We start from the raw sequence: 25,059 nt of genomic DNA, 5'->3' as shown, positions 1-25,059 counted from the left end.
AGCTCCCCTGGATATCTAATTACAGACAGAACTGATAGCATGACCTGCAGCAAACCCACCATGCCTTATAATTAGGATTATCAGATACTCCCCACCGTGTGACTGATTTCATTTGCTTTTATTCAGAGTTAAACCAGTTTTAACTGTTCAGAATGCATTTTGCATGCAAAGTGGATACCTATAAAAGAATACCTAAAAGAAATTGTTCTATCGCTCTGCAAATGACTCTTAAAAAGACTGTATTTCAATGATATTTTAAGCTCTTGCCTCAAACTGTGAAGATATCACAGTTCCTCAAGCAGCAGTTGTATCACTTGATGTTCCTAGGGAAACAACTATCCAAATTTAGACAACTTGCTAAAAATCCCATCTTGCACTTGCCCAGGAAAGACCTGTCAGTTCTCCAAGGGTTCTGCCAGTACTGAACATAAAATTCTGTTTCTAAGGAAAAGGGATTCTAGCTGCAGGTCCTACCCAGCAGCTACAAACAAACTGCCTTCAATGTCACTCTGATGAAAACATCTGGAATTGACTAAAATGACTTTTTACTTCTCCCTTTTCTGAAAAACGTCAACATGGAAGAAGAAATGTTGGAAAGTCTTCCAAATGTTTCTAATCATGATAAAATTTTATTATTTAGTAAAATTGAGGACGGACATATGAAATGTTACTTTTAAATATTACAATGTCAAATATCAATGCTAGGAAGTGCCAAAAAGCAGGGTTTCTGTACAGACCTTGTGCATGTGAATTCAAATTCACAAGCTTTATAGAATAATATGAATTCTTTCCCCCACATCCTGAATATCTCACTAATCCATACTAAATTAAAATTTAGCCAGTACATTTTTTTCCTCACTTATCAGATGAAGACAGAGTAGTTCTATGGAAAATGCTGACTTCATTTGTACAAACAAAAGAAGTCTGAATTAGCTTCTCATTGGAATTGTTCTTCCAGAGAGATAATACAGTTGGAATGCAATACTGTACATTCCTTAGTTATATGAAGATCTTAAAAAGCAAACAAATAAAAAAATCTTAAGAGTTATTCACTAGGTCAAATTCACAAAATTTTCAAGAAGCTGTTTTGAAAAATTCTTTTTTCCAACGCACTTAAATTTTTGTATCAATTATGTCATCTTCCTTGTTGCTATTCTGCTATGATTTTTCTTATGATTTATCAAAGAAATGTAAAAATACCCATAGCTTATACATTAATTTAAACTTTAAAAATATAGGATGCTTAAAATAACTACCTTTTTCTTTTCTTCTCTTTCTTTCAATAATGTGTCCTTATCCACTAATTTAACCACAGTTGGAAGTCCTAAAGAAGCAAAAAGAGATGGATTAATTTCTTGATTAGTCGAAGATAAATGTATTCACCCTGTGATAATTGTTTTCTTTTTGCATGCTGAACGTAAATACAACTCAGTGGCTTTTCAAAAGTGACTAAGAAATTAGGTGCTATACAAAAAAGTGAAAATTATTGCAATGTATGCTTTTTTATTCTGTATGTGTATTCCAATATACAGTTCTGTAATATATATTCATACATATTATACACCATTACATGTGATACCTATTACGTGCCATTGTCTATAGCACATATGATATGCTATAGCTCTGCAATACTTGAGTTTACTGAATTCTTCTAAATTAGTTTTTACAGTTTGTTTTCCCACTTCTTAGAATAAAAGCAAGATTATAAAAACAGCTCCTACAAAGTTTCAAGACATAACTGGGTACCTTCATGATCTTCAAATCGAACTCCAAGTTCTGGCAGGATGTCATCCCGAAGAGCATCACTCAACTGCAGCACTTCAGTTACTACAAAGCATGAAAAATACTTTTAGTGAAGTAAAATCTGACCAAAGTATACTTTTATCCAGTTACATATTTACTTAAGTGCAATTAAGAAATTACCTCTCTCTCTCTCACACACAGAGAGAAAGGTCTTTCTTTTAAAGTGATAAGTAAGTCCTGCCACACTTCAGCCACAGAGAAGCAGCATGTTTCTTTGCATGGACTTGAAAATCATAATTTTCTTCCAAAATACCCTCACTGTTCCTGAAGGGGAACAGAAAGAAAATCCAGGGCAATTCAGAAATGATGCAACAATTCTGCCAGGGTATGGTGAAAGGCTATATGACTCAGGAAGTTCCTAATGGTTGCTGCAGGATGTGCAATAAGAAAGGTTAAAACCCTAATTTTAGAAAAAACACATATTAACATATGCTGTGCTAAATCTAACAGTGCCCTTTGAAGGACTATGATTTTGTTGATTTGATAACTACACATACATTTGTCAGAGGAACTGTAATCCCAACATCCTCTTTTTATTTCAAGCAATCTAGTTGCAGCAGAACAGAGAATTTTGGTTTGGCTTTCTGCATGGTGATCAGGACATCATGGCTAATATTTTTTTACCCTTGAAAACTTATCAAAGAGCCTTTGATGACAGCAAACAGTTGAGAACTTGTGATTTATCTGAAATATATGCTATCAGCTCTTCAGAGGAAAACAAACCTTCACACAAGATAATTTTTTGGATGAGAAATTGTATCAGTTGAGAAGCAGAACAGTTAAGAGGGACTACATATATCAAAGAGACCCAGTATGTTGTGTTGTGTTATAGGCAGGCTGGTATTTGGGAAGAACACTTAGCAAGTGTAACAAATGCTCTCCCTTTCAGCAATTCTTAGCTGATTAAACCTAAGAAGTACTCAGGGTCTCAAAGTTACTACTTCAGGCAGTGGAAGCTTCCATCCAGCCAATTTCCTAAACACTGCACATTCTGGTAAGTGCAAGTACCATCCCTAAGCCTTCATCTCTGCCACAATTCTCAGAGAACTACAAGTGAACAGCACTGACTATCCCAAAACCATAAAAAGGAACACCCTGTTTCAGTGCGTGGTTGTGTTCTGTGGCTCTCTCTTTGCACAGGAAGCCACTGCAGTGTACAGAACCTCTTTTGTCTGCTGTGAAACAGAATCGTTGTTTCTCCTGATCTGGAGCAGTTACACACAGAGAAACAGTCATTTGTGATGCAACCCTAAATCAGCCATTAAGATAAACCAGGGATAAGATTACCTCACTGGCTGTTGACACTAAAAGGTGCTGGCTCTAACCTAGGCAAAGGAATTACACATATCATATCAAGACTGTATCAGAAACACCTACAGCTTATTCATCAAAACAGCATCTGCACAGTTATAGATGTTTACTTATCTAAAATCATGAAAAATTTTAAGCTGAAGAAGAAGGAACCCAACAAGGAGAAATGTATAATGAAACATATTATTTACGAGAGGACACATCCTCTGATCAATCCTGTCATCCAGAGGAGTCAGCACTGCTTAAGGCTGAAATGTGCCTGTTCCTTGCATGTGGCACTTCCAGAGCAAATGTGTTTAGGATTGGGTAGGGGGTTGTTTATGGGCTGCCTCAGGACATAAAGAGGCTCTCACTGATGAGAGTGACCAGGAAACCAGTGGGACAATGCCTTATCACCAGTGCCAATCAACATCCCAGCAGATGGACGCTCCTTGGGCTGGTGAGATTTCCCAGACCTCTTCACATTTTCTGTGAATTTCAAGCCAAAGAGTATTAGATGTGAAACAGATTTTGAGATGCTGTGAATCAGTACACTGTGATGGGAAGGAAAAAGAGGAGCTTGAAAAGCATGTGGAGAATGCTGGATGCAAAAGACAAGAACAGGCAATGCTACAATGAGAGAGTTTGTCCCAGTTCTGGTCAACTCATGACGTATTTGGAAGAGGGGAGAAGGTGTAGGGGGCACTGTGAGAATTATTAAGTCCGCAATTGAACACTACCCATTCTGGATGAGGGTAACATTTTTGCAGAGTATATATATTTTAATTATTACTAAAAACCATAGCTTTAAAAAATGGTTATTCTGTGAAATGTTTTGTAGATACATTTTCAAAGTGCAAGTGTATGGATGGGGACACTTGTAATACTCTGCAGGTTTTACAGAGCCACATACTTTTTATTTAACATCTGAGAATACTTAAAGCAATACAGATTGTTTTAAATAATATTTAACACAACCCTGCCAGCAACAGGCTATGATGGGGAAATTCCCTTTGCCTTCAGCCATGCAGAGGCAATATCCCCAGACACTAATCAGAACAACTTTTACAGTAATTTAACGTTTCCTGCAAGCAAGAATTTAATGGGTAAAAGGAAAGAAATCAGTAGTATGTCAGTGCAGGCCCTGCCAACCACCACCTAGTTTCCATAGATCAAACAGTTTAAAAAAAAGGTGCATCCCTCCCTGGTCAAATTGCAGTGCTCCGTACCCCAACCAAGCAGCAACTAGATCCAACTTGATTCTCACTGTCCAGTATATTTCAGGCAAAAAATTAACTGCCTTCCAAGTAGGAAATTCAAGTGCCAGTAAGCAGTCTAGAGCCAAGTGTGCTCTAAAAATGATCTACAAGATGCCCTGTGATATTTAAACCTTACCACTGCTAAAAGCAATGATCCATTTAGCTCATCCACCATAAAGCAAGGAGGAAAAAAGCTTCATATAAACAAGTATGTTAAATACCAAAAGACTAAAGCTCACATTTTTGGCTGAGGATATACACACAAACCTCTTTAATTAATTCAAGTTACAGAAAATATTTACTATTGGAATTTATTACTAGGCCTATTTCTCAGCATCAATTAGGCCTATAAGAGTTTGACAACAGTAGCAGAGTAGTCACACTGGCAAAAACAGTTTTGTGCTTTTAATGAAAATTTATCAGCTTTAGAAGGATTCCAAACAATAGCAGAATGAGAGTCCGGAGTCTTTTCCAGCTGAATAGGTTACCAGATACTCAAGTAATTTTATAACTCAGTGTAATATATGGGTTACTTGTATGTTTTATGTATTAAAAAACTGCCCTGTTTTGCCTTAAAGTACAAATCCCAGTGTCATCAAAGTTTTAAGAAAACAAAAATCAAATACATGTTGAAGACATGCAACATTCCACAGGGAACAGCAGAAAATACTAAGAACTTCTCCATTAGGAAATATCAGTAAAATCAAAGAAAGCTTTATGGAACAACCTTTTTAACACTCTATAGTTCTGCTGCCAACACAGACAACCATGATCAAAGCTTTTCAAAGGGATTAGAAAACCTGAACCTGAAACTTCCAGCAAACTCCCAGGTGAATTCTCCAAAGAGAACACTCAATTAACATCAGGGGAGCTGTAATTCCAACTATGCTAACAAATAATAGTGAACATCTCAGGCTATTTAAATGCAGACACTATTACTGTGAAGCAACCTACACTTTTAAGAAAATGCAAGCTCCCTGGGGAAATCATGGGTACTTTCATACCTGGAAAGCAAGGAGCGCCCTAACCTAGAGAAACAGCAACTACACCTCATCATTCCAGAACTTTCAGATTCTTTGAGAAATGAAAATTAGTTTAGCAGCCTAAAAAGATTCCCAAATTAAAGAGACACGCAGCAGAGATGCAAAAATTCAAAGCAGCTCTGATTTAAAGATGTCTTTTATTCTCTAAGCAAGAAGAGACTATCAGCTGCCTCACACTCACACCTCCATCCTCTCCTCCAGTTTGGGTCCTATGACCTCCAAGTCTCACATGCAACAGTACAGGAAAAAGTGAACTCTCACCTTTTTTCTCTCTGGCAATTTGTCGCACTCCTTCTCTGAACTCAGAAAGAACTTGGAGGTATGGCATCACTGTAGATTCAATCTGCAGGAGCATTATTTCCACAGTTAGCTAATCATCATTTAGACATAAAACATGTTCCTACCCTCTTCATATTTATGTGCTGTTGGATGGAACTTGACCCTCAGGACAGATCTGTATCAATAAAAATTGTCAATGCTCTATTGATGTCAAAGGATAGATGACAATTTGCACTAGCTGTCAATTTTCCTCTTGTGCAGATAAAATCAGCTTGTCAAGTTCAGCCTCTCCCCATTCCTTTTTCGCCTCCTTTCAGTTAGATCCATCACCTCCACAGGGTTATGACACCATCCAGCTAACTATAATGCAGTGCAGGGATAAAAACAGCACTCAGATAAATTTTCTCCTTCAGGTACTGAAGGAGGCCCAGCTGTTTATCAGATAATAACACCATGTGAAGCTGGTATTAGGACTAATTTTCATTAGAACATAGATCTGCTCCTGAGATTTTTGCTTAAGCTAGTTGTATAGATAGTACAATTATCTATATTCCTCATACAACTCCCTCTCCTATACAAGGGTGAGGAAAGATTACTGTTGAATTATTTCAGGTGTAAGTAAACACTAGGCACAAAATCTCGGACAAAAAAGTCCTGTGAGTCTGGTCTCAATGGCAGCGAATAGCAGCAGCAAGCAGTGAACAGCTACAAAAACAACTACAGATCAGTGTCTGCCATCACTTCTCTGGAATCCCAAGAGGAAAAGCCAGGCCCTTGAGGGAAAGTCTAAATTAAAAGTTTCATTACTTTGGAGGGTGGGGGAGAGAAAAAAAAGTTGCCAACTGTTGTCTTTTCTACAAATCCCACACATCTTTCATGTCTGTTTAATCTCCGTGACAAAATTCTGTGCAATTAAGGGACAAGATAGTCTGTCATGCTGTAAAAGCGCCCCTACAAAAAGAAACAAAGCGCCCTGCTAAAATTTTTATAAAAGTGAACACTGAAAACAGCTTCCTAGTCAGATCCAGTGCTGACAAGTTTGGCCCAAGGAACACACTCTGGAAAGTGAGGAACAGTCACATGTCCACTCGCCCTCTGCACTGGACGTACCTCTTCATGCAAATAAAGTGGTATGGGGAAAGCAGGCACAGTCACTATTTTATCAGTCATTTCAAAATGAAAGATTTTTATTTCCACAATAACTTACTTGAGAGAAATGCTGAATTCACTTGGAAAATGATATTAAGGAACTGAGGTTTTCTGACTTCAGATCTCTTATATCCATTTTTCAAGTAAATTATTGACCCATGGTAATTAAGCTAATTTTTGTTTCAGCACTTTTGAACTGGATCATGCCTTTTTTTGGAGATATTCACTCAATTGGTTCTTGCATCTCTAATTTAAACAAGGAAACAACTGGCCTGACCCACAGCCTTCTGTAATTAACGATAAGTTTTTGAACCTTGGAAGTTCACCTCTAATTTGTACTAAGAAAAATAAGAATTTGCATGGAGGACTGAAAGACAGTATAATATTTAATGAAACAGACAAAATATTTGTGAAATTATGCATTTTTATATTGTAGTGCATAACACCAGCATTGGCCTGGGTGATAAAAGCTTCTTGAGTGTAAGAGATGTTAGCACAATATTATCCTGACAACTGTGCTAACAGTGTGGCAAAATGTGGAATGTATAAACTTTTTTCAGAAAGGATGCCCTTTAATTTTTGATTTTTGTATCCTTTCAAGCCTAATCAACAAGAAGGGAGATGTAATCCTTTAAACAGTCAGCAGCTAACAGACAAGATCTAAGTGATGTCCAGGTGTTAGAAAAATGAACTACTTGTTGGTAGAATTGCCTTGTTAAGGTTTAGGGCTGGACATGCTACAGTGATCTCAGACCTTAGGGGAGGTTAACAAAACTTGGGGAGAAGGATGGACCACTGATAGTGAACACAAAGAATGCCACAAATAATTTATAGGCAACGAGAACACTTGGAAGAACTCCCAAGGTAAGGAAGAAACTCATAAAGCCAATTCAGCAGCTGTGCTGGATCAGCTCCCACTGGATTAAAGGTAATTTCAAACACCAACTCAGGAACCACCAACCCAAGGAACCCACTGACACAAAAGAACAGGAAGACTGAGCATGAAGACTAATTAGCATGGGAAGCAAGAAAATTATTAACCAAGTGAGGATAGAATACAAATTAATAGGAGAATTATGTAACTTGTAGCCAATGAAAACTAGTTGCTTTGTTTGCTAAAATGCGTAACTAGTAAAGAATTGTGATAGTTGGTGTGCTTGACTTGTGGAAAACCAACAAGCACCCAGGCTTGCACAACTCTGCAACAAATAATTAGTGTTGCTCTTGAGGGTGTAATTACTGGCTTGTTGCATATGGGTTACAAATCAAATTTTTGTGGACAACAACATGCGTTAACACAGGACTTTGTTAATTTTTTTTCTGAACAAGAGTCTTCTCACTCTATTACCCTTAACAGTGTTATTTTAAAGGAGTGAAGGACTTAGCTTCAAGTTATCACCAATCCTTCCTTAAAGCATATCTACTGAAAACACTGCCTTAAGTGTTAAATATAAATTTAATTTTCATTTTCCCTTATAAGGTAACTGTTAAAGTGCTACCTTTTTTCTGAAATCCAAAATAATTCTGAGCTAAATTAAAAAATCACTATTCACTATTAATGGGCTTTGTAGGTAATACTGATTTATTATACTGAAATATTATATCATTAATGGAAATTTCCACAACACACATATGTAAGTATTTGCATTGGCAATTATGAGTGTTCATTCCCATTCTTCCAACCACAAGCAAGCTTGCCAATTCCTCTGATGAATAAAAGGTTATGCTTCTTTTTTTCCACCAGAAATATTTCATTTATTCCTTCTAAGGAGGAATAGAAAGGTGCATGGTCACACCTTTAATGCAGAAAAATATGTGAAAAATAGCAGTTATGTTTTCACAAGAGATTTTTGGCACGAACAAAGTGTTGACAGCTTTCATATGGAGTTATTTCTCCTGCCTGCACCAGAAAATGTTCCAGTTATTCCAGAGCCCATCAGCACTGTCATCAGGTACCTCTGAGGTATTTCCAAAAAAATTCTGCATAGCAGCAGAACTTCTGGGTAACTAAAGCAAAACAGCCTTTAAAAGCCACATAAAACTGTGGCTGCAAATGAGATCAGAAAAGAGATTGAAATGTGGATAAAACTCCAGCTGCCTCCAGGCTGGTTTCTGGTATACCACAAAGAAGTTTAATCAGTATAATTACATTTTTGAAACTACTTAGCATACAAATACTTGTAATGAGTCTTTAGACTGTAGCATGTGCTGCCTGTAGTTCACATGTGGTTTAGGAAACAGACTCAACATTCAGAAGACAAGATAACTCTTTTTCTGGTTGCTATACAATTTGTCTGTCATTAAACCAAACAAATCTATAAAAACCCCAACTCTTGTAAAAGAAAAATCCTGCTTCCTAAGCCAATTAATTACATCAGATTCAAAAGCTAAAAGCAAAAAGAATGCAATTCAGCTATATATCAATAATCTCATCACTTTAACCTAAGCTCTCAAAGGATACAGAGTAATTTTGTTTAGTGTATTTTGTCTTTCACTTACATTTATGTTTTGACTAGTCCCTCCAACAGGAAAACCAATTGCATCATCACTTTCTATGGCACCAAAAATCTGGTCAAAGAAAAAGAAAAGATTGTACACATCAATTCACAGGTATGTGAAAACTAAGCAAAATCACACCTACTAGGCTTTCAAATAATTCTCATTTAACCCAGAATTCACAACTCTATCAAGACAATGTTCTGATTTATAATTGATACAACAAACAAAGTATTGGCTTTCAGATTTAAAGCTTTAAAGCAGATTTCAGCTTTAAAGCTGTCAGATTTTTTTGTTCTGACCTCATATTTTTTCAACTATCTAATCTTTCTTGAACGTATTAGGGGCTCTCCCCCTATTCAACAAAACATTAGCTGAAAACATAACGTAACACGGAGGACTCAGAATTGTTCCTGCTGCAGCACACACTGCATTTTGGAGTTGTTTTGGCTGGGGGATGTGTGGAAGATATTTAGTTTCCTGTAAGATTTAAACAAAGACTGTACAGATCCCGCCATACTTGAAAATACAAGTTATAACGGCACAGCGCAATAGCAACATTACTCCTTGCTGTTACATACCTTTAGCATTTGAGTGAGATAGGAGCTGATGTTTTCTAAAAGAAGTCTGTTTGGCATCTGTCTGGAAGATTTCTTTGCAGCAATATAGGAGTTACTCTGGCTGACTAATGAGCGCATTTCTTCTAAGACAGAGCGGGTATCAATATTGTCACACAGTGCTTCGTGAATTGTTGCTTTCTTCTCATGAAAACTGAGAAGAAAAAGATTTTTTTTAACTACTCCTGCCAAAACCCTGCAGCATACTCTGAAGAGTCTCTGTTAGAAGAGTAAGGGGATGGCCTAAAAGTAAGGTAACTTTTTGCTGGTCAGAATTTATATTTGAAGGAAAAAGAGATGAGCAAGAAAAAAGGCATTATCATGATGCTGCTGTTTTACTGCTATGGACAAAGGCAGGCAGGATAATCTAATTGGCAACAACTATCCAAACAAATTACATCACACAGTTTTTCAGCAAGCGGCCTTTTCATGCAAGTTTTTTTTTTAAAGCAGTAGAAATTGCTTATTTAGTATCTTCTTGGGCTTGTTTTTTTTTTTTTTTTTACAGTATTGCTCTCCTATCCCTGTGTACCAACCGAGTTCTGTTTATTATCTTTCCAGGAAGGAGCATCAATTTGGAAGTTAACACAACGTGAATTCTTATGAAGATATTACAAGTAGAAAAAAGGAATGAATTCATGCAAACCTTTGTAACGTTAGTGACATGTCAGTAGGTATAATAAATAATACAGTACATTAAGTACCATTTCATGACACAAAGGTTTCATGGTTTCAAACAATGTCTTTTTTCCAAGAAAAAAGAAGTGGTAGAAGAAAGAAGACAAAACCAAAGATACTAAGCGTATCTTCTATTCCTCCCACTTCTTTATCTGTTCCTTTTGACCCCTCTATTACTTATTATCTCCCACCTTTTCATAAGAGGGTGTTATCTCCACCAACCTCAAGTTAAAGATAAAATTTTCAGAGCATATGACTACACAGAAACATCTGCACTTAATCCTTCAATAGTAACATTAGTGATCACAACAGTGAACTGAACTAGGAAACAATTTTAGCACCACAATGTAAGATGCTTCTATTTTAAATTTCAGACAAAACTGAAGTCCTTTAGGAAGCTTTTTGCATTACAAATAACAATGGCAGTATTGTTATAAAAGTCAAAAGACTGCAAAATTGCTATCACTGTCTCAACATTATTTTCAAACAATGGCACTCTCATCTTTCATGGTTTCAGTCAGGTCATTTAACTTCTGTTTGTCTCAGATAACCTACTATACTTTGAAATACGTAAAATACTGTTTTCCCAGTTGTAACCACTGTGAATTATTGGTCATTTCTCAGAGAGAAGACAAGATTTCACATAGTGAAGAAAATTACAGCTACCTAAAAAAAAAGTTCTCTTTCCCTTCACAAACATGGCAATGAGGCATGCCAGAGTACTTAACATAAACAAATGGCAAATTGACAGTTTCATCTATACTTCATAAAGCTTCATAAAGCTGTCCCAAAATTAAAATGATTGCTTCTGAAGAACTGGGATGTTAAGTGGGAATGCTACAGACATAAATATCAGTATACACATTGTAAATGATAATGTAAGGAAAAAAGAATTAAACATGAAGCGACACAATTCAAAGAGAAATAGGAATGTTTCACTCACTTTTGGTTCAGCTCTACTTCTTGATTTTCCCATTTCTGAAACTGTCCTGTCACATCCGTGGGAGCTCGAAGAATATCCTTCACATTCAAAAAGAACTCCTGTAAAAGAATATAGCTAGAAGTCAGTTTCAATTATACATAACCAATACTTACTATGAAAGGGCATTATTTCTTACAAGACTCTTAAACTTCATGGGACTTAAATTGCAGTTGGACTGCAATTCATTTTTATCTCTTGCTCTGTCACTACATGATACCCTACAATATTCTAACACCAAGCTGCTCATACAAAAAAACTTTTAAAAATGTTTAGGCAACAGTTCTTATGGCAGATTTTAAAGTATGTTGCTAGCGATGGAAGGTCAAGAATGAAATGGCTTTATAGCAAGGATCTGTTTTAAATGGGCATCCAGCTCGGTAAAAAGTCATTTTAACCTAATCTGTGGCCCAAACCAAACATTTTACATAAAAAGCAGAACAGCTTCAGCTGGAGAGACCAAGATCAACAATCTCAAAATGCTGTACATTGTGAGATGTCCTTGTGAAATGTGAATCTAAATTATGGCTCCAAACTATCCAGCGACAGGAATTGTGCCTAACCTCTCACACACCTGCAAGGCATAGAGGCAACAGTGCATCGTTTGTGGTGAGGAGATAAAATGGAAACAATATCCCTCCTTCCTCTTTGGCTACATTTGCATAGAGTCTGACCTGGTAGAAATGTTGAAGAGTGTGCTTTGAACTGATTTCTATAAGCAACTGAGAAATTGATCTTGTGTGTAAGTGCCAAGCTGCTCAGAGATGTCAAAACCTGGAGAGAGCACCCAGCTGTAGGGAAATGTAGCAATCTGTGGAATTTACAGGACTTGCACTGTGCCATCCCACCTGATGAATTCAGAAAGCACACCCAGTCTGGGAATATGGCCTACATATCCTTTGAGTTCTAGTCCTTGAAACATACATGGCAACACAAAGATAGAGAGATGGAGAAGAAATGAAAAACTTACTTACATTCATAAACTTCTCATATTGAATAGCAGACTCCATGGTATTATTTGAATAATCCAGTGTATCCTTCCAAGAGTGCATGAGGAAAGCCAGCCGTAACTGTCGTGCTAGTAGGAGGTTTAAAATAAACAAGGGAAGTTTTTATAAGCTAAACCATGGACTCCAATACTGCAGTGGCTAAGAACATAATCTTTAAAGTTCTTACTATTGCTACATCTACCAAAAAAGCAAAACCATTATCATCCATACTGATAAATACTAACAAGGATCAGATGAACAAGGAAGCTGTTCTAAAGTTAGCAAAGAAGAAAGATACCTGAAGTTACCCCAAATAAAAAAATTATCACAGTCACCACTCCAAGTACCTCAAAAGCGTTCCCATTCCAAAATAATTTTTACCTGTGTGTTTCTTCAGTGCATCTTTTATGGTAATGAAGTTCTTCAAGGATTTGGACATTTTACAGCCAGCAATTGTTAAGTGACCGGTATGCAGAAAATACCGAACCCAGTGATCATTTTCAAAGTACGCCTGCAGGAAAAAAACAAAACCCAAAGACGCAACACTATTTACATACATATAATGACGTAGGAACACTTAGAGAATAAAATCCTGAGAGCTAAAACTCATGTTTACACAAAGCACACATCAAGTTTAAAAAACTGAATTACGGATCTGTATAAATGGCTTCAAAGCAAAGCACGTTGCTTTATCACTGCAGAAAGGTCAGTTCATTCACCTCAGACTGTGCCAGTTCATTGTCGTGGTGAGGAAATCGGAGGTCAAAGCCTCCTCCATGAATGTCCATCGACTCTCCCAGAATGGATCCAGCCATCGCAGAACATTCGATGTGCCAGCCTGGACGACCCTGTTAACAAAAAGGCATTACTTGGCTACTAGTAACTGTCTTCCTCTCCTGCCGCAGTCGCATTCCCTCGTGTTGTTACTATGAGAAAAGAAGATTCTCAGTCTCAGCTTCACAAAAGGAAACTGTTGCATTTAAAGATCCAACCTGGCAATATATCTGTAATGTTCTGATTATCTTGCTTACTGTTCTTTTAAAAGCTACATTATTATTTTGATCTCAAGGGAGCTAAAAAAGGTAACAGAATTTACTGCAGATAAAGCTCGTCAATTTACAGAGGACAAACAAGTAACAGCCATGCTGAGCCTGCATGCAAACTTCTGCTTAAAATGTATCAGACTGATACACATTCTAGATTATTAGATGAACATTAATCACAGAATCTTGTGACTGAATACATAATCACCACAATTTATACAGTGTTAATATGAGGTGAGGCAAAAAGACTTGTGTAACTGTGCTACTGAAATAAACTAAGAGAACACAAATCCTGATTATAATGTCCTTTCTTACCTTTCCCCATGGAGAGTCCCATGAGGGCTCTCCTGGCTTGGAGGACTTCCATAAAGCAAAATCATTTGGAGAATGTTTCTCACTTAAGCGATCAGCTGAGATGCTCAGGTCACCTTTCAAAAAAGAAAATGTAAACGTATACATTTTACACCAGCGTTACTGATTTTTGGCCTTGCTGTATCTCACATAAAGAGAGTCTTAAAAAAAAATAAAAAAATAAAAAAACCCAAACTACAAACCCCCAAATAATTGAACCCTCAAAAATCCTCATTATTAACCTTGATAATCCTTTGGAGTTTTGGCTAATGTTTGGTTGACAAGTATCTGACAAGTACCAGCTGCACTGCTTTCTAAGTTTTGAGATGAGTTTCATCTACATTCTCTTACCAGGCACAACTCCAATCTTGCAGTTATAGAAAAAGAAATACAGAAAGAAAAAAAAACATACTCAGAGACAAGTGAGACTGCAGATTCAAGTAATTCCAAAGTTAGATGAATCTAAATTGAGACTATGATTGTCTTAATCTGCACATACAATGTGATCATAAATTATTTCTTACCCTAATCTAAGCTGCTGCACAGAACAGTTGTATTTGCTCAATAGCTACATTTACTCCTCTGTTACCTACTGCTCTATGAGTGTCCTGATTTCACCTGCTATGAGTGTTACATTAAAACCTTTTAATATTCTTTTTATAGACTCTCAGCATGATTTGCTAAAACTGTACAACTTTGCGAGCAGATAACTAAGAAATCCCATTTACTGAGAATTTTAAGCTAATCCTCTGCTATAGCTCTATTGAAAAAAAATCTATATTTGATTTGGTTCAATACAACAAAGAGCTCTCAGCATCAAAGAGGAACCCAAATGTTTGACATGAAACAACCTTGGCATGATGTGGAGAACTTGTGGAAGACCCAGGTTCAAACCTTTGCTCCTACTCTGAGCCAGATGAATGGGCAAGTAACTGGGCTATGGCTAAACAGCTGAGTTATTCACAGTTCTGACCAAAAAAACCCTCAACAAACAAACAAAAAGCAACCCCAAATCATCCCATGATTAATAACATTTCTTGGTATTTTCTAATTAGAATTTTTCAGGAAAGTCCTGGCTTAAGCTACAGAACTTTGGCAAAGAAATTGTAAAGGAAATGCAGGTAAATTATTAAGCTGTGACTGATTCCAACGTCAGTAAAATCAATTGAAGAGACCAAACACATCATCAGTTTCTTCAGCAACTTGAGCAAATCTTTACCTTCACCCTCTTGAAGAGCTTTCTGATCACCTACAGCTTCAGGAACCAACTTAGCATAGGAGTGTTTTTCACTGGCATCAAACTTCATAGTATCAAAGTATACAGATCCATTGGACACATACCTGAAAAGTTAGAGATCATTATATAGCAAACTTTATACCACAGCTTAACTGAATTTTATCTCAAAATCACTGTCATAAGTTTTCTAGTAACTCCACTCACATCATGGTACTGCTCAGTATTGTAAATATGACTTAGGTGAGCCGAAGTTTTAAGGCTTTACTATATGAAGACTTTGGACAAATCATTGGAAGTTATAATAAAATTAACTGGAGAGAAAAGAGCAGCTATCTTTAAGCTTTTGAGAGGTATCAGGAAACAGTCACAAGAACTACCATTTATAAAAATTTATAGTATTTGCAACTGATTTCTAACTGTCATGTGTCAACTTTTGATGAAGACCAGGAATCAAAACAGTTCAAGTGAATGGGACTTGGACCTTGTTTTAACGAGCAAGGATTTCACCCTATAGTATATCATAATAAGCACATCAGGTGAAAAACAACAGCTCTTTTCAAAGAACCTTAAAATTTCCTTGTTTGATGAAAAATTCCTTCTGCGAAAGACTACTACTGTTGCAAATGAAAACAGAGAAAACAGCTCACAGCTAAATGCTGAAAGCAATCATTCTGGCATCCAGTAGCAAACTTACCCATAGCCATTATCCACAATCTTCTTCACAAAGTCCACAATTTCTGGCACATATTCACTAACCCGTGTTAAAACATCTGGAGGTAAAACCTTGAGATAAAGAGTAGAATTAAATATATATCGAAATATGCACTAAACATTTATATTATGTACTGGTTACAATTTTGCTCATAAGCAAGTGATAATAAAATCTAACACTCCTATTTTAAGCTTTCTGCTCTGAAACAATGTGCTGTGGCCACTTTGCCCTCAGACTTTAAGGGGATGCCAACTCTTCTGACAGAAGAGGCAGACAAGTCCCTCTGATCTGTAAATAAATCAACCTCCACTGACCTGAACCACTGCCTGGTGACACAGCATTTCATCAGCAACAGACAAAATCTCTTCTTGATGGCTACCATCACGTAATTTCTTAACAGCTGAAGGCTCTTAAGTAGCCAGTCTAAATGCTGAGGCTGGCAGGGATCTCTTCTGAAGCCAACAGATTCCAGCTCAAACTTTTGGACTAGTTTATGATTATTTGCTCATGTTACACCAAGGGGGTGGCATAGAGAGCACGCATCAAACCTGATCACCAATTAAGTGATGTGCAACAACCACAACAAATTTAAGATTGTTGGGATGGAAACAGAGCAGGTGCTAATTTAACACCTACCTCTTAGTATTAAAGGAATAACTTTATCAATAAGGTTGAAATATGAGATTCTTGAAGGCTAGTAAGGAGCTAAATTGTCTTCTGGGTACTCTAAGACATGTCACATACATTTTTAGAAGAGAAAACAGTTCATTTACTTACGTTGAGTGCTTTCATATCTTTATGAAATTCCCCTTCCCAGAATTTGGGGAGCTTTGAGAATATGGAATTGTCAGTCACCTGACTGCCAAATTTTGTGTCCAACCAGTCAGACAGCAAGTCTTTGGCTTCTTCCAACAGTGTCTACAAAACAATAATGATAAGAGCAACTGACCCAAGACTTGCCCTGCTTAAATTGTGCAGAAAGATCTCATTCTGAACAGAGGTTTGCTTAAGGAGTAAGACATTTGCAATGAGACACTTAGCTGTGAATACAGAATAATCCAGGTTTCTACCACATTTTTATTGTATTGTCCTTCATAGATATAGACAAAACAAACAGAGCAAGAAAGATAAAGTGTTAAGTGGTATCTGTTTTGATATACTGATCACTTAAATAGGCATCTGGAACTTACACTGTAAACACCAGATGAGACTTGCAATTGTATTACATTTCTGTTCCCCCACTGCTACTGGATAATCTAACGGAAGCTTTACTGTTCACATTGCTAAAAAGTGTCTGAAAGACTAATTTGGACACCAGCAAGGATACCTTTTAGTTTTATATTAAAGGATTTCTATTTCTGACACTAGGATATAGTGCAGAAGGTATGATTGCTTAGATTTTAGGTTCTTTTGAAATTACATTAGTTCACTATACACTTTTTTAATTTTTACACTTTTATAAAAGCACTTGATATTAGAATAGCTGGACCTTTTTTAAAAAAAAACAATTTAGAGTCAGGGTCTTCTCAAGAAAGGAGCACATAGCCATGTGCACATAGCCACAGAACTAATCACAAATAAACTGAAAGTAAGAGAAGATGAAAATGGAAATCACTTACTAAAAGACAATAACTACTAAAAATAGTTATACTGACTGACTTGATTACTGGGACAGAACCAAAGTCAGCATGATTATTTGTCACTAAATGTAATTGTTTTTAATAAAAATAATCCTGAGCACAACTTTGTGGGAGGTATTTTTGTCTCTGATCAGAGACAGAAACACTTGTGTGGAAAACTGGCACCAGTATTGGAATGTCAGAAATAAATGCATGCTCAGCAACCTATAATGAAACTAATTTATCAAGACAAAAATGTCAGAGAAAGTCTAAGTACATGCAAGAGCAAAATTCTCATTGTAAAGGTTAAAAAAAAGGTAATTGATAAAAACAGCATCCAAAAACTCTGTAGTTGAAATTAAGAATCAAATTTCCTGTACTGAATGCAAAGTACTAAATAGTTCTCAGTCCCACAATTCTTCTTTCTATGAATTAAAGGTTCCATAATGTCTCAGGTAACTACTACCACCTACAAATTATTTTTAAACCTCCTAACAATTATAAGCCAAATATAAAAATATAAAAAGGAGCTCAAACTTACCTCTTGACATCTGTTAATCTCTTCAGCAGGGTGCTTTGCTTGGACAGCTTCTTGTAGAGGGTCAAAAGCAGACTTCACTGCATTTTGAATTCTTTCCAACATTTGCTTTTTATCTGGGTCTGTTGTTTCATTTAGTTTAACTGAAAAGGGCTACAATTAAAAATAAAGAAATTAGAAAGCCAGCTGCAGTACAGTAGCACTGTGCTCCATACACAGAATATTATCTTAGTCACATTGTACCTTGCTAATGATAAGACATTAAGCCACAGAAAAATCTTTGACATCAACTACTGAAACATAAAAAATGCTCCTCATCAGAAATAAAGGTGCAATCAGAAGATTTTAGTTCACATCCAAATTCATTTTTTCAGAAAGACTTCATAAATCACTACATCATCATCCTAATTACTGCTGTTTTCATTTTCGATGCAGCTGATCACCTTAATTGCACAGTTGATTACCACGAATTTGAAAAAGACAAGCTTTATTGTGAAACAGGGAGAGATTAAATGCAATGTTTAGGGAGTATGTCAGGCAAAGGTAGTTGGGTGAAATTTTCAGGCCTCCTATTTCCAGGCTTGTATTCTATTCATTAGAATGATAATCACTTTGTGGTCTGTAGTTCTAAAAATTATCAGAAAATCCCCTTCCCTCACCTTCACTCCTGAATACACTATTTATTAAATCCTTAACGCTTCTGAGCCTTTTCTTTCCAAGGTCAACAATGGTACAAAAGGGAAACCTCCCAAGCTTTAAAATATTATGGAGAGATCACCATTTAAAAACTCTTTTAAAGGATTATTTTAGAAGTCTGAATTCTAACACACGAACATCCAAATGCTGTTTGAGCACTACATACACTCACAAATAAGTGCTAAGATCACAGAAATCAGGAATGCCTTTGAAAGAATTTGTCAATTCTAAAACAATGTAAAAATTAAAGTGATATGCAGTTCAAATAACATTTCTAATATGTGCACTACCAGAACTAAAAGAAGCAGACAATTTGAGGAGGTAGCAAAGTCTGAAGCATTCTTTAGATGCTTGGCTACATTATTGAGTGAGAACCTAAAACACAAGCAGTGATTACCACACCCACCTCTGAGGCAGTTCTAACATCTTCAAGTAGCTGATCTGGTGTTGATTTGTTTTCTCTATATCGTTCAAAAAGATAATTTTGTCTTGCTCTCTTGATGATCTACAAATCAGAAACACAAAAATATTTCTGTGAAGTGACAAATAGCTATACAAAGTGCAGATAAAATCTGTTATTTAGAAAAGGCATTTTTCTATATATATTTAACAAGCTACAAGAACTACGTGCAATAATACAAATCAAATACACCACACACAGTTAATGAACTACCTCAACAGAATCAATTAATTACCTCAACAGGTAAATAAAATAAATTATCTCCTTAAATACTTAGTTTTCATTATTTGTGACAACGTTCACTGTTATACAACAATATGGGGTTTGCTACCCCATACAAAACTGAGAAAATGCCTTTGTGCACAAAATGTACGTCTCAGTTATAAGTGTAAGATTTATTTTGGCTTATCAAGTGGCAATTACATGTGACTCTCTGACTTCTATTCTGAAAGTTGAGCATTTTAGATTGCAATTTAAAAAAACAAAACCCTTACCTTATCATCAATATCTGTAATATTCATACAATAGAAAACATCATATTTAAAATAATCCCTCAAGATTCTTCTCAGGATATCAAATGAGATGTAGGACCTAAAACCAAAAAGATACAGGGATGCTTTTAGTAAACACTTTTATCTGTTCTGTGCACAAACCATTTTAATATCAATCAATAGCTGTGCAGCAGTTTTACTTTGCCTCCAACTTTTTTTAAGTTTTTAACCCTACGATGATAAAACATTATAAAGTGGTTTTAATCTTAAATTGCAAGCATTGAGTCGAAAGAGACCATTTTCTAGTAATACACTCATCTCAATAATGCCACCTTCTAATAATCTTTTGCCTCCACTAGGCGCTGTTATCACCTATATCAAAGTAAGGAATGCAATACCTGGCATGTCCCATGTGAGAAGCATCATAAACTGTTGGACCACAGCAATACCACAAGACCTTTTTTCCATTCTGAGGCTGAAACACTTCCTTAATTGAAAGGCAAGATACAATGGTCAGAAGAAATTAAACACATGATCTCAGGCCAGTAACACCCCATTTGGAGATTAGAACATGAAAACATGGATCATAATTACAAAAAATAAATAGTTATTCCATTCCCAACTCTACCATAAGTAAAGATCACCACTAGCTTTATCATGTAAGAGATATAATGGGGTGTGGCTGCCTATGTTCTATGCATTCTCATAAATCAAGATACCGGGTTACAACAACTTGGACTAAGCAGGGCACTATTCAAACTGTTTGCAAAAGCTTTTTTTTGCACTGAAAAAGGTTACACCCTATAATCAGTACACAGATACTTGAATACTACATCCCATGTAAAATTAAGAGTCTTAATACTTCCTCTTTGCCAAAGGACTTCCAAACAAGACCACAAAAAGTTTTACAATTTTTATATTACAACTATATAATTGTTGAGACATTTTTTAACAGACAACATCTGAATAAAGAAACTGATTTTATTCTGCTCACACTGCCTACACTTACATGTATTACAGTTGAATGCCTGGCTAGAATCCATGACAACTTGAAACTGGCAACTGAATATTATGCAATATGCACAGAGACACACACTTGGAGTGTATATAGTATTAAACTTGCCCAGCAAATGCAGTTGACTGGCACAGAATTCCTGGCCCGTGCTTGTTAACATTCCACCAAACACAACCCAGAGACCTGACTACTGACAGGGCAAACACTTCAGAAACAAGGATTTGATGACTGTTCTATTTACGTTTTTTGGGAAATCCCCACTTTCCCTTCATTTACTCACCTTACTTCGAGTCAGGCTGTTGTAGAGGCAGAGCCTGGAATGTTTTGTGCCCTCAGGGGGAGACCAGGGGGGCTGCACACGTTTGCCTTTACCTAGGAGAAAAGATAGTTTAAAGAAAACAAAAAAGACATTTTCCACAAGCAGATTTACAATATAACATTTTCTCCTTATCACATCATTATTTCAAAAGAAAAAAAACCCCACATCTAAATGGAGAAAGCAGCTTCAATCCTAGTAATGCTTCTGTTAGAGCCTCCTACAAAGCCACCAAAACCAAAGTAAATTGTTTCAATCTAGTTTATTTTCTACACTCTAACTTGCCATTCCTACTAGCTTTTTGATCTAAGCACTGAGGAAGAGGGTACAAATGTAAAAGCATGCAATTCAGGTAAACTGTTACCATGAGTTATGAAATTCAATGAATCATTAATGAAGTTTTGGCAGTTCTGGGCTATATGCAACACCACTGATTCTACTGTGATGGCACATCACAGATTTCACACAGAATTTTCAAAATATCTCCACAGTCCAGAGGTGGTCTCTAGAGCCAATATTGACACAGTATGTGCACTCAGGGTGAGAGGGAGAGCTGACAGAAAGGCTTAGAAAGAACCTCAACTTTTTATCATGCATTGTTGCTATGTACACAAGGCATTTCTGAACACACTCATTTACCACAAATATGCTCCAGTTCAGCAAGAGGCTACATTTTGCCTTTAACGAGAGTAGATGAACCCCAGGGTAGTATCAGTGACAATATTCTTGTATTTGTTTTCTCTTAAATTTATAAGAAGCAACATAGCTGTTAAACTCATGGGGTTTTTCCAAAGAGAAGTATGAGCATGTGATTTGTCAAAGAGTTGCAGTTTGCTGCGTACTGCGCTGCTTACAGCTGTAATGATGTTACATCAATTATGACATTAACTAGGAATGAAAGCAAACCAAGAAATTAAGAAATATGGCAAATTTGCCAGCTTAATAGACACAGCACTATCTTTAGGAATTCTCATGGTATGCATTTTAGCTGCAATTAAAATATTATACAAACTATTTGTTTAGACAACAAAATTGCCTTTCTGATCCTGTGTCTCAGGGTGCTCTTCATTAACCCTGTTTCCCTCAATATCTTCATATGCATATTTTGGCTGAAAACCTTCAAGTAACGTAAACATTCATGGTATAAAGAATGTTTATTTCTTCTTTATCTCTTCATCTTGTTTTTTTGAGTAACTGCCCAAGTAAGAAAAAAATATGTTAGGTGTAGTACTCCTGTACCTCACAAAGGGACTCAATTTAATTTTCACACTAGAAATCCATGGTAACGTGTCCACTCTAAACATTTCATTGCATGAGGTACTCCTGAACAGAACACCTCAAGTTCAAGAGCAGTCTCTCCATAACATGGGTCGTACACCAAAGTATGGATTTGTTTACTCTTTGATTTACAAAGATTACTCTGGCATGCTTAACTGTGGCTAATGCTTCCCTCAGGGAAAGAAGCCTGTGTGGCTAAGTCTAATAAAAGATAAATCTGTAAAGCTTTCTTCAGTTACAACCACATGAACATAAGGAAAAACCCAGATACTGCACCCCGTATTTCTCGGCTTGTGAGTTAGGTGTCACATTTTATCCACTGCACAGACGCCAAGGGCAAAGTAGAAGGCTAGCAAAATACTGGTTAGTGTGGTCAAATACACCTCTGCCAGCCTACAGACTGTCCCCTGATTGAACCGAAGTTCATTCGCTCCAATCCATCATGCAGTTTTCTGGTACAGCAAAGAACTACGAAGTGTATTCAAGGTCTAAGAAGTATGGTAGATTTGTGGGTTATTTTCATGGTGAACACTGCAGAACACCATTCCAGGACTCCTGAAACACATGCATCAGTCATGAAGATATAACCCTTCAGAAAGAGAGATTTAACAAGAAGGAGAGATGTAAGAGAGTAAAGATTTCATGATCAGGAAAACGGAAACCTTTTCTCTTACTACTCCACCCTGATCCACTGAAGTCTACAGACAATCTGCAGTTAGTGGATAAATCCGCTATCAGAGCCAGGGGTGCAACTGAGATCCCTTCTCTGCTGGAAGGAAATAATAACCAGCACAAACACTTGCAGGCACACACAACATACAGAGAATTTACTCACAGCAGTCTGATTTTAACTGCTGGTCTGTTAGGAATTGAGAAGACAAATGGTGAGAGGTTGTGAGAAGATGGCATTGGAGTAATAATAGTTAACAACCACCAGCAAGAATGACAGACATGCATACATTTGTAGGTATTGCAAGCACTATACAACAGCTCTGCGTTGTTATTTTTCATTACCTCATGACTCCCTGAGCAAGGATCTCACTATAAAGCAATTAAATTAGACTAGATCATTGGGAAAGAACTCAGGAGAGTGATGAAGCTCCCAAAAATGCCTGCCCATGCTTACACAATGACCTAGATTAACCAGTTAATACTTCTTCAAATCATCAGCCTAAATTACCAGGCTTAAAAAAGAACCCCAGACATTCTTTGTGAAGCTCAGTATTAATAGCAATTATAAGAGGAAGTATTCAGTTTATTTTATTGTGGATTTGTATATTATACAACAACTATTTGGTTAACCTTGGAAGGAAAAAAAGTAAGACTGGGAATATCTTGGTATTTCCAGGAAAAAGCCCAAACCCACACATTCTTTTACAAACCAGAAGACAGACAGCTTTTTTTTAAAAAATACATGTAATCAAATTCTGTACACTGAGGAATTTAACATTTTTTAAAAATTGATAACAACTTTTACATATGAATAGGTCAGGATCTATCAATTACACAGTAACTGTATGCAAGAAGAATGTTATGACTTCAAATACAAATTGATACTGTAAAGTGCAAGAGAGCATGAAAGGGAACTTCTCGGAATTCTCAGCAATAACAACCAATACAATGTCAGCTAGTCTATAACCTGCCCACCAGTTTCATATTACTCACTTGTTTGAAGTTTACAAGGCTCATTTTTTTCATTGCTGCCATCATAGATTGCTTCTATGTGTCTGTACCACCGGACAACATGGATATACTGGTCCACAGGTGGCCCCGAAAACTTTCTGAACACCTCCACATCTGCATGTGAAAATGTGAACCCCTGGATATAACTACGAGTGCTCAGGTACTCGTTCAGAGCCTTCACCCTGGCTTCCTCTTCACTAATGCTCAGAATAAAACTGTAGCTGGAAGCTGTAAAGAGAGGCACAGGACATTTGGTCAGCATTAAAAGTAGGAGATTCCATGACCAAAATATATCCTTATAATATACATCTCCCCCTGTAAATTAGCTCTGGCAACTAGTAAGAAATTTGAGAAAATTAGATTTAATACAAGCTAACAAATTACTATGTATTTCCTGTTAACAAGATATGTTCATGCTGCCATAAGTTTTTGAAGACATCTTTCAAAGAGTAATAAGGACAAGAACACAGGTCTTTTTCATTAAGAATATAATCTACCGAAATTGGAGAAAATCCTTCACACAGAGCAAACCTAATCAGTCACTCTTTTCCATGCTGCTAAAGCACTCATCCTGCCAATGTTTGAATATGATTCATTTTATGCACTGTGGAAAGGCTGCAAATATGTCTACTGAACTTGAGCATGTAGTTACATCTTTGCAGGGATGTTGCCTGCATGCAGGCTCCCAGCATGATGCTCAGCTCCTCCTACTTGCTCTAGAAATTCAAACTTCAGCTGCTGCTGTACATTCCCATACTTCTCCCATGCCCCTTTCTCTCCTCGGGCACACGAATAATATTTAAAATGAATAAAATCTACACAAATGAACAGAAAGGATATCAGATCGTGCCCCTCTCTCACAATTTTTTAATTCCATGATTTCTTTGGTATATAGGCAAAGCAGGTTCAGTTATGTCCCATCTTGACAAACTCAGGGACATAGAGGAAAGTTCTGTCAGTTGGTGGGAATGCTCACTGGAAGAGCAAGCCCTGTGCAAGTCAGTGGGTACAAAGCACTGATGTTACAGCACTCGGCTA

General features: G+C 36.7%; 1 protein-coding gene across 4 annotated transcripts in view; it reads right to left on the bottom strand.

Moving 5' to 3' along the window:
• CARS1 (cysteinyl-tRNA synthetase 1) overlaps positions 1 to 25,059 on the bottom strand; it is a 42,083-nt gene that overhangs the window by 2,867 nt on the left and 14,157 nt on the right. For 3 of the 4 annotated variants that reach the window (XM_086892598.1, XM_086892600.1, XM_086892601.1), the window contains 19 exons: positions 24,004 to 24,249; positions 21,025 to 21,116; positions 20,128 to 20,216; positions 19,733 to 19,829; positions 19,185 to 19,283; positions 18,086 to 18,235; positions 16,703 to 16,843; positions 15,908 to 15,996; positions 15,196 to 15,317; positions 13,941 to 14,053; positions 13,302 to 13,430; positions 12,964 to 13,093; positions 12,568 to 12,671; positions 11,558 to 11,655; positions 9,901 to 10,090; positions 9,323 to 9,391; positions 5,657 to 5,738; positions 1,747 to 1,827; positions 1,257 to 1,324 (listed from right to left, as the gene is read on the bottom strand). In XM_086892598.1, the coding sequence (XP_086748724.1) occupies positions 1,257 to 1,324; positions 1,747 to 1,827; positions 5,657 to 5,738; positions 9,323 to 9,391; positions 9,901 to 10,090; positions 11,558 to 11,655; positions 12,568 to 12,671; positions 12,964 to 13,093; positions 13,302 to 13,430; positions 13,941 to 14,053; positions 15,196 to 15,317; positions 15,908 to 15,996; positions 16,703 to 16,843; positions 18,086 to 18,235; positions 19,185 to 19,283; positions 19,733 to 19,829; positions 20,128 to 20,216; positions 21,025 to 21,116; positions 24,004 to 24,249 (2,189 nt within the window). The remainder of the gene's footprint in view (positions 1 to 1,256; positions 1,325 to 1,746; positions 1,828 to 5,656; positions 5,739 to 9,322; positions 9,392 to 9,900; positions 10,091 to 11,557; positions 11,656 to 12,567; positions 12,672 to 12,963; positions 13,094 to 13,301; positions 13,431 to 13,940; positions 14,054 to 15,195; positions 15,318 to 15,907; positions 15,997 to 16,702; positions 16,844 to 18,085; positions 18,236 to 19,184; positions 19,284 to 19,732; positions 19,830 to 20,127; positions 20,217 to 21,024; positions 21,117 to 24,003; positions 24,250 to 25,059) is intronic. The other variant, XM_086892602.1, reaches the window with a different exon arrangement.

The sequence above is a fragment of the Cyanistes caeruleus genome, chromosome 6 (genome assembly GCF_971803275.1).
Source record: "Cyanistes caeruleus chromosome 6, bCyaCae1.hap1.1, whole genome shotgun sequence".
Lineage (NCBI taxonomy): Eukaryota > Metazoa > Chordata > Aves > Passeriformes > Paridae > Cyanistes > Cyanistes caeruleus.
Note: the sequence above shows the minus strand (reverse complement) of the source record. Positions and strands in the feature narration are given on the sequence as shown.